This window comes from Crotalus tigris, unplaced genomic scaffold (assembly GCF_016545835.1).
Source record: "Crotalus tigris isolate CLP2741 ecotype Arizona unplaced genomic scaffold, ASM1654583v1 scf7180000018525.42219311030:4301911, whole genome shotgun sequence".
Classification (NCBI taxonomy): domain Eukaryota; kingdom Metazoa; phylum Chordata; class Lepidosauria; order Squamata; family Viperidae; genus Crotalus; species Crotalus tigris.
Genome location: NW_024097057.1, coordinates 3,981,575 through 3,991,731, shown reverse-complemented (window position 1 = coordinate 3,991,731; position 10,157 = coordinate 3,981,575). Strand labels below are relative to the sequence as shown.

The following is a 10,157-nucleotide window of genomic DNA, read 5'->3' as shown; positions in this document are numbered from 1 at the left end:
ACGACACAGGGACGCTTCTTTGACCCCGCCTGTCTATGGCAGTCTGCGCTCACTGAGGAGCGAAGCCGCTCAGCGCCCTCCGCGGACTCTATGGCTCCCGGAAGTGCGGCCTGCTGGTTCCGGTGGGCCTTTTGGCGGGTGTGAGAGTAGCGCGGCTTGAGGGGACGGCGCCTTGGAGCATCTGCGCGGCCGGGGAATGCTGGTGGCCTTGTGAGCCGGCCCGCTTCCGCCATGTCCGTCGTGCCGCCCAACCGCTCCCAGACCGGCTGGCCCCGCGGGGTCAACCAGTTCGGGAACAAATACATCCAGCAAAGCAAGCCCCTCACCCTCGAGCGGACCATCAACCTGTGAGTAGGCACAGCAGGAGGGGCGCTCGGCCCGCCCTCGCTTCCTTCTCGGGGGTTGAGCCCGTTGCGTCAATCGAAGGCCCGGCGTATTGTGTGAAACCAGAACACGGGTCGAGTCGGGGTCCTAACGGGGCGTAAATAGCCTGGCAGCCGCGCTCGACTCCCTCGTGAGCGAGGGCGGCCTTTTTCCCGCCTGCCTGGATGCGAATTGATCCCTGACGATCCAGGCACGATCCCTTGATCCCACCTCGTGATGGTCCTTTGAGGGACCCGCGTCCCTGTCGCTTCCTTGACCTTCCGGGGGGCTTTATCCCCGCCACCCAGGCTGACAGCCTTGCTGTTTCCTGGTGGTCTCCCATCCAGGAAGATGAAACTACCTTCAGGAGGATCGAAGTTTGTGATCCCGGGATCTCCTGGTGGTCTCCCATCCAAGTTCTTTACAGAGGGATCTTAGTTCATAGAATAGACTAGGAAAGAATAGGAATAGAACAGAATAATAATAAGATATAATAATATCTTATATATTAATATTAATAATAATTTATTTCTTTAATATTTTTCTCGTCTTTCTGCTCCATGAACCGGGCAGAATAGAGATTCCCTTCTCCTGAGTTTGACTTGGGCATGGATATAGCAAGGGGTGTTTTTTGGTAAGAGCATGGAAATAGTTTGCCATTCTTATTCCAGGAGTTTTAGCTTCCTGGTCTGCTCTGTGCTCACAAACTACCAGGTGGCCTCTTTAAATAAGGCATGATCCAGTGTATTGTGGAGATGCTCAGTCATCCAGGTCATCCTTGTCTCAAAGGTGCTTTTTTCAAAAAGGCAACTGTAAAAGCTGTCTTTTTGAGGAATTGAAAAAGTTGCCATTTGAAAAAGCACCTTTGAGATAACTTATGTAATATGAGACCCCCCCCCGTCTCCCCAAGTGGTTATTTTAATAATCAGGTTAGGGGCTTGTGTGAATGCAACTGTTAACTAGCTGCCCTGGGACTGTCTGGGTGAGGAACAGACCATGCAAATTGAAATTCTGGTTCTGAGGATGCCTGTTGCTTTTGACTGTGGGATTTACTCTCTTCTATGCATGATGTAAAAAAAGACGAAGGCTTGTCCACACATGGGCTGCTAATTTCTTTTGCATGCTTGCACCCTGTTCATTCATTGGGCGCTTGTTGGAGAAGACATTTACCTAATCCATGTGTGTAATTTTTTTGTGCTTAGACTCCTGACCAGTGGTGGGATTCAAATAGGTGAACAACCAGTTCTCTGTGTGGATGCCGCTTCCGTAAGTCCGTTCTGGGCCTGGGCAACAAAAAATTAACTACCAGTTCTGCTGAAGTGGTGCGAACTGGCTGAATCCCACCACTGCTCCTGACCCAAACCTACAAGCGTGCCTCGTTGTTTTACATTGATTTATGAGAAGTATGTGTGCACCATAGTGTATTTGGTTTGCATTAATAGTTTGTGCTATAGTTTGACAGTGTATGAATTGACTATTAAAGTGAAGCTGAAGATGATGTGAAAATTTTCTGAAGCGCTGAGGCCTAATAATTTTATTGCAAAGCGGAAGATTAAACACAATAAAAGCACGATCTTTGATTTGTTTTTTATTAAGTGCTGGAATGGTACAGCTATGATATAGATCAGTGTTTCTCAATTTTAGCAACTTTAAGATGTGTGGATTTCAATTCCTGCTGGCTGGGATATTCTGGGATTTGAAGTACATGCAACTTAAAGTTGCTAAGTTTGCTAACTTTGAGAAACACTAATATAGATCTTTTGGTGAACAGGCTTTTGAAACTAGTCACGAAACCGATTTTCCTAAATCAGCTGACCCTTATCATTAATAACTTCCAGTTTTTAAGACTTTTTTTTTGATAGTCTTATAACTGAAAGTAAATTTCCTTCTTCAACTTGACGTTTCCTAATGTGTCCCACACAGCTCAATATAGCTTTAAGTGGATTATCAGCTTTAAGGCTTGGGTATTTTATTTCATATTTTTCTCCATCCTCCAGATTAGGGAAAATGTGCTAAAGATGCATTTTGAGATTGGCATAGAGTGGGCAATGAATTTACAGCTATCCTCATCAGAAATCCAGGGGTATCTCCTTTTTGGAAATATACAGTACTAACGAGGTACAATTTATATTATCTTGCGGGCTGCGGATAAAATCCTGTGATAGTTTACATGAAATTGTGTGCTTCAAGATGCCCTCCCTTCCTTCCAGGTACCCACTGACAAATTATACCTTTGGGACCAAGGAACCCCTCTACGAGAAGGACAGTTCGGTAGCCGCCCGATTCCAGCGCATGAGGGAAGAATTTGACAAGATTGGGATGAGGCGGACCGTCGAGGGGGTCCTCATTGTGCACGAGCATAGATTGCCTCACGTGCTGCTCTTGCAGTTGGGCACAACCTTCTTCAAACTGTAAGTAAAAGGGGTTTTCTTAAGCCGAGGCTGCACAGCTATTTGTCAAGGACAGTTTTCAACATCTTGTGTGGCCAACTGGCATTTCTTCCCGGATTCCAGAAAAAAGCTGCCCCTTGACAAATAGTGGGTTCTCTTAGCGACCGGTGTTGCTTTAATAACATCCTGTTCATTTAACAACTGGCTGGCTGGGGAATTCTCAGAGTTGGAAGTCCACATATCTTAAAGTTGTCAAGGTTGGGAAACACTGCAGAAATTTTTCATGGAGATTTCAAGCTCTAGAAGAGTTGAAAATAATTGACCTGGGCAGATCATCTGCCTGCCACAATTCTGGGTTCTGTTCTGGATTTAGCTGAAAACTATTAGTCCATATCCAATCCATTTATCTGCTCAGGTACTGATTCAGGATATTGGCTGCCTGAACTAGATAAAATGGAAAGTGGGTGCATTTTTAAATCAATGACATTCTCCCCACCATTCTCAGATATTTTAAATGCCAGATGTTCAGTCATTCAGGGAAAAAAGTTAGGGCCTAAAAAATGAGTCATGTAGTTATTATGGCTGTAAAGCAGAACAATTATTGTTCAGCCTCCCTTTTTGGAAAACTCTAGGAAAGATATCACTTTAAAATAACGTTAAGTGAAGACTTCTGAGGCATAAAGAGACCTTAATTTGTTGAATTGAAAGACCTTTGGAGTAGAGCTTTGGAGAGCTTTGTACTTCAAAAGAAGTACAAAAACTGAGTTTAAAGCTGAATAATTAACTTTGTCCAAGATTGTTCGTAGATGGCTGGTCATTATTTAAAAGGTATGCAATATAGACAATATTAATTGTCCTGCTTAAAGTGCCTCTGCCTCATAGCTTAATGTAAACATCTGATTTCTTTATAATTTAAGGTTGCGTGCTAATTTTACATTTTTGCCTCTATAAAATGACAATATTTAAAACACGTATTTTATGTTTTCAACAGGCCAGGTGGTGAACTTAATCCAGGAGAAGATGAGGTAGAAGGTCTTAAACGTTTAATGACAGAAGTAAGTACTACATTTATTAAAACAATTATTCTGAGAAGTGATCATTTAGAGAAGGGGCAGCCTGAAACAATGTTCTCCCTTTTTCTCTTGAAGACATTTTGTAATCTCCCCCCCCCCCCATATAGCAAAAAAATGAATACATGTTTTCCTTAGAATTTTGAATAAATTGTTTAAAATAAGACATTCCTCTGCCTCAGGTCTTTACTTTCTCAGAATGACTTAAAAACTGCATCGTGACATTATGTACAGTGATGTTTAATATTAGTTTATTACCCCTCCTGAAGACAAGCTGTATAGTCCAATTCTCAAATATGAGACCAGGAATAATCTATTTCCACTGGGCAGTGTTAGAAGACATTCAAAAGAGCAGGTGCTCGGTTCACAGATGACTCCACATGTCCTCATGGCCAGTTTTGCCACTGATGGTAACAGTTTTTAACATAAACTGTTCATAAACTGTTCATAAACCTGTTTCTGCTCAACCACACAGGCCTGTGTCTGCTGGATATTATGAAGCGTTCAAATATATATATTTATTGGCTTTATTTTAGTATTGTGAATGTCTTGTGTTTTTAATTTTAATTATTTGCCTGGCTCTCAGGCAGTAATTCACAACGTTAATGTTTGGAAGCTATAGCCCATTTGAAACAAATTCATCAAAAACATTTACAGAAACATTATCTTGATAAATTTGAATTCAGTTGTCTAGCTCTTCAAAAGGCTTTTAAAGGTAATGTAAGAATATTATTTATGTGCAAATAAACGTATGCACAACACATTACGTTCCTAAAGTAATAAAGTAATTTTGAATCCAAAGATACCGAATAAAATTGGATTTTTTATTCCCCCCCCCCAGTATATCAATTTTCCTGGGGTGGGGAAGGAAAATCTAAAGCACCCCATTTCATTTCAGATTCAGAGTTTTGTATGTATATGTTTGAAGTTACATTATTACATGGGTTTTAAAAAGTGGTTTAGAGCTAATAAAATCATTCTCAGAAATATGCTTCAGGAAAATCCAGTGGATATGTGGTTCTGGGCTGTTTCAGTTATTCTTATAAGGATTTACTTGGAAGCTGCTGAAAAGTTTTGGGGGAAATACATCTTGTGTAGCAGTGAAAAATAACTGTCGGATCAGATGGTAGATGCACTGTGGGTTCTTAATCAACTAGGCTGCAACTCTTGGCAAGCCCCTGAATGCTTTAATTAACAGTTGATATAAAAGGTGCTGGCTGTTGGCCTTAATGCTGAGCCCATCATATTTTGTCTCGGTGAAATGCCTGGAACTGCATCAAGATTTTACTTGCATCTGTATTTTGACAGATACTAGGTCGTCAAGATGGCGTCCTTCAAGACTGGGTCATTGATGACTGCATTGGTAACTGGTGGCGACCGAATTTTGAGCCCCCCCAGGTGAGAATTGAAGCCAACTCTTTAATTTAAACCAGAGATTTTCGAACGTGACCAGTTTAAGAAGTGGGGAATTCTGGGAGTTGCAATCCACACATCTGAAGAGTGGCCAAGTTTGAGAAACCCTGATTTAAATGATGCTTACATGGCTCATTCTGTTCCCAAAGTGGGTAAATTAACTGATCCCAAGATGCCAAGTCAATAACCCTTTTTATTTTTCCCTGCAGTACCCTTATATTCCAGCTCATATTACAAAGCCAAAAGAGCACAAGAAGCTCTTCTTGGTTCAGCTCCAAGAAAAAGGTAAGCAGCGGTTTCGTGCGGCTTTATTCCCTTGAGACAGGAGAGTAAAGTTCAAGGTAAATTTCAAGATGACCAGGACCCTGTAGCCCAGCCTGTATCTGGTTAATTCATTCGTGTTACACTACTTTTGCTTAACTATAGCAGTTTTACGTATCAGTACTGGTGGTCCTTGAGTTACCACCACAACTGAGCCCAAAATTTTTGTTGCTCAGGGAGACATTTGTTAAGTGAGTTTTGCCCCATTTTACGTCCTTTCTTGCCACAGTTGTTAAGTGAATCACTGCAATTGATAAGTTAGTCACAGGGTTGTTAAGTGAATCTGACTTCCCCCATTGACTTTGCTTGTCAGAAGGTCGCAAAAGGGGATCACACGATGCTGCGGCCGTCATAAGTATGAACCAGTTGCCAAGTGTCCGAATTTTGATCACGTGACCCTGGGGAGGCTGCAATGGTGGTGTGAAAAATGGTCCTAAGTCATTTTTTTCCCAGTGCCGTTGTAACTTCGAACGGTCACTAAATGAACTGTTGTAACTCAAGGACTATCTGTATTGCTCCAGGAGGTACATTTAGCTATGCGACAAAGCGTTCCTTTTGAATTTAGCGTTTAGCTAACTTGCTGCTTTTCCGAAGACCAATCCAGGCAGTGTTAATGTCTCCTACGTTGAGCATCTTTCTAAACGTTCTGCAATGAATGCAACGGGCTTGAACCTATTCAGCCTCATTGAGACCCTTTGATTGTCCTTTCTAATGTGCTTACTGGTCGTGATGGGTAGAGTGGAAAGCAAAATCATTTTACTCTGCATGCGCTATGGACCCGAAGAAAGAGAACTTAAATGTTTTTCACTTGAATTTGTTCCAGCTTTGTTTGCGGTCCCCAAAAACTACAAGCTAGTCGCTGCTCCTTTATTTGAGCTTTATGACAACGCGCCAGGCTACGGTCCTATCATTTCCAGCCTTCCGCAACTTTTGAGCAGGTAGAGTACGTGTGTTTCATGGGAAATAGAGGCCCTTTCTTGAACCCCCATCTTTTACTTTGGGGGGGCTGGCTGATCCTTTTAAAGAAGGGCAGGTTGTATGTGGACAGTGGCTTGGATCAAGTTAACTTACGAAGGAAAGGTTATTTCTTCTCTGTCTAACTATTTGGGATTGTGAGAAAAAAAGGAATTTTCCTCTCTGACTATATCTTATCCCTAGTACTATATAAGTCTGGCAGTATTACTGTTGGATGATGCTGTTTATGATTCAATCTGAGGTTCTGGAATTTTGTTGTTACACAATTTATTGAGTTTCTACATCATGCTGAAGAAGAGAGAGCTGAAGGAGCTTCTTGGACGAGAAGCGAAACGTCTTCAAAAGAAAAAGTCCAGTTGCCTTGTGATTCTAGATCACACCTTTGGCATTCTACATCACCCATCTCACCTAAGTGGCTCTGGAAAGTTGTACAACAGCATTCAACGTAACAAAATCCTATACATATACAAATAAAAGCAGAGCTGAAAGACAAAGTTAAAACAAGTTAAAATGTACAAGTAAAAACAAATTGGGTTAAAATTCAAAGGCTAGGAGGGTAACCAGGCACTTCTAGTCCTTTGGCTGATAAAGCTCCAATTTATATTAGAGTTATGCAGATTGTCCAATCTTCATCATCTTCAGGGGGTTTTGAAACCTGGAACTTTTTCAGGAGTTGTCATGAATGGACAAACCAACAGGAGCTGCAAATGGTGGCAACAATGCTGGAGAGCTGAACAGTAAAACGTCTTGCCATCCAAAATTTGCAATTTGCTTCCAGATTTTGAAAGTGCCGTCTTCCAGGCCTCAAGGGGCCAGAAGCATCAACCAAGGGCTACTTGTGTCTTTGGTATGGGACAAGGCAAAAGTCCCAGTTGCTGTGAACCAAGTACACTGCCTAAATTGTGCTCCAGATTTTTTTTTGAAGTGCAGAGAGTCGGCATGCAATTGCCCAGAAATTAAAAAAAAAGAAAGAAACCCACCTTTCTAACTGAGCATGTAATATGTTTTCTCCCTCTCTTTGGCAGGTTCAATTTTATTTACAACTGAATTTCCTGAAGTGTGAGTAGAAGCCGTCTCTGTGAGAACAGCTTTAAAATGTAGAAGAGAAAATGTGACGCAAGGATTTTTTTTATGTTTCTCTCTCTCACTCTCTCTCTCTCTCTCTCCCCCTTTGAGTTTTCCCCCTCCCCAACTTTCTACTCTCTGAATAGGAAAGTGAATCTTGACTGTTTAGACAGTGGAATAAGAACTGTAATTGCATTTTAACCACTTATGTTGTGATAGTCACCTGATTTTTTTTTTAAAATAACATTAAACAAAAATGGACTCAGTTGTGCGTTCATGGGTGGCTCTTTTTCAATACTTGTAAGAGAGATTTCTATCCATCGGCTGATTGGCACCCTAGTGTTCTGCGGGGGGCTTAACGGAGGTGGTCTTCAGTGTTTTAACCATATATTGGGAAATTAAAAAAAAAACCGTTGAAAACCAGTAATGTGGGTATCACTTGGGGACTTCTGAAAAATTGCACGGCTGAAATTTGAGGTATAGCTTTTCGCCAGCAGATATGCTTCAGTAGTTTTGTCTAGAAAAGCTGGCAAAAAGGTGGAATAGATACCAGTTGGTTTGGTTTAGTGGTTAAGGCATTGGTAGAAACCAGGAGGAGTTGAGTTCTAGTCCTGCCTTAGGCCCAAAACCAACTGAATGACCTTGGGCCAGTCACACTCTGTCAGCCTTAGGAAGGAGACAATGGCTTCTGAAAAAACTTTGCCGAGAAAACTGCAGGGACTAGTCCAGCTACTTATCAAGAGACAAAAGGGAGGGAGGGAGGTGAGGGAGGGCGAGGAAAAATGGGAAGAAGGAAGGAAAGTAAGAAGAAAAGAAAGAGGGAGGAAGGGGTATCTCATTGCATCAAACTTAGCTCTCGCCATGCCATTTTTTCTCTCTGCTTTTTATAGAACTAAAGAGGAAGCAAACTAAAGAAGTAAATTAAATATACAGGGCCACTCATATTGGAGCTATTGAAAACACCGAGAAAGTCACCCCCCCCCCAAGTTTCAAATTGTGTCATGCCTCTTATCAGCTGAGGCCAGCAAATTCATTTCTACAGGAAATGCTGATTTCTGGCTCGTATATTTTTGGTGCACTGTAGACAAGTAATTTTCACATTTAGTATTTGTATGCAAATGTTCACAAGTAGCTTAGCCAGTTTGGATTCCAGGGGCCGTGTAATTGTCTTGTTTAAAGGCTGTCAAAATAAGTCTGAATAATAGGGATTCCCTTTCATGTTTGAATTGCGTTTTGGTTTATCCACTTAAACCAAAGTTACTAACAACTGCAGCAATGCACTTAACTGTGGCACGGAAGGTCGTAAAACGGCAACATTCACTTAACAAATGTCTCAATTAGCAACAGAAATTTTGGGCTCAACTGTGGTTGTGCATCAAGAACTACCCGTGTATACAGAGATAGATAACAGATACAGAGATATAGGGGTAGGTAGATACATCGATATAAAGATATGTATAGATATAAATATAGATAAAGATAAATGAAAACAAATTCAGTTGCTGGACTGTCAGTCTTCTCTAGTCAGAAATGATGGAGGTTGTCATCTTAACAACAACAACAGCAGCAGCAGCAAAAAAAATTCTGGAAGTCCACAGCTGCTGTAAGGTGCTTCATTTCCCAGCGCTTAAAAGTAAATCGGCCCAGGCAGGCTGACATTTTTATAGGCCCGAAGCAGCACTTGACAGCCCTGCAAGAGAGGTGTTGTGCGAAGGACACCTGATCAAAGTCTAGCGGCCACATGGGGCAGTGTGTGTGTGACGTTTGGTGGCCCTGAACAAAGGGCTAGAAGGATGAATCATCAGGACAGGATGTGACTCTTTAAGGCAGGGCTCAATGGCCTGCTGAGGAAAGTATTTTGGTTATATTTTTATATTCCAGGAGTTCAAAGCTGCTTAGGGTGCCCTTCTACTGCAGGGGTCCCCAAATGTGTCCACTTGAAGACTTGTGGACTTCAACTCCCAGAATTCCCCAGCCACGCTGGCTGGGGAATTCTGGGAGTTGAAGTCCACAAGTCTCCAAGTGGACACGTTTGGAGACCCCTGCTCTACTGTGTCATCCCACAACAATCTGAGTAGGATGTGCTGGGAGGGAGTAGTCTAAAATCCCCCAGAGAACTTGGGGGACTGGTCCAAAACTTGGGGGGACTGGTTCACAATCCCCCAGGCCAGGGGAACTTGATTGGTGTGTGGGGGGGGGGCGGCCTTGAAGGGACCGTTGCCGTTTTCCTTTCCATCTCCTGAACTACCACATCACAGTGCCTGGACTCACAACCCCCTCCTCCCAATTTTCTGGCCTCTACAGACTTGGAAATCCCCCCTCCCTTACATATCTGCAAAGTATTTCAGGGCTGTGTCATCCTTCCCCCCCCCTGCTAATTTTAAAAAATTTAATGGGAAGTTTTAATAACCAAAGATGATACAGAAGAATAAAGAGAATAAAAGATGTACAGAAAGGAAAAGAAAAAAGATAAGGAAGGAAAAAGGCCTACAGGTAGGTAGTCTTCGACTTGCAACAGTTTGTTTAGTGACTATTCCAAGTTACAACGGCACTGGAAAAA

General features: G+C 42.3%; 1 protein-coding gene across 1 annotated transcript; it reads left to right on the top strand.

Annotated features, from left to right (window-relative positions):
- Positions 1–84: 84 nt before the first annotated feature.
- Positions 85–7,862, top strand: NUDT21 (nudix hydrolase 21). Its single transcript, XM_039353829.1, has 7 exons — positions 85–347; positions 2,574–2,774; positions 3,745–3,808; positions 5,132–5,221; positions 5,446–5,521; positions 6,381–6,495; positions 7,558–7,862. The coding sequence occupies exons 1-7, from the start codon at positions 232–234 to the stop codon at positions 7,577–7,579; spliced, it is 684 nt and encodes a 227-aa protein (XP_039209763.1). The 5' UTR covers positions 85–231; the 3' UTR covers positions 7,580–7,862.
- The last annotated feature ends 2,295 nt before the right edge of the window (positions 7,863–10,157 follow it).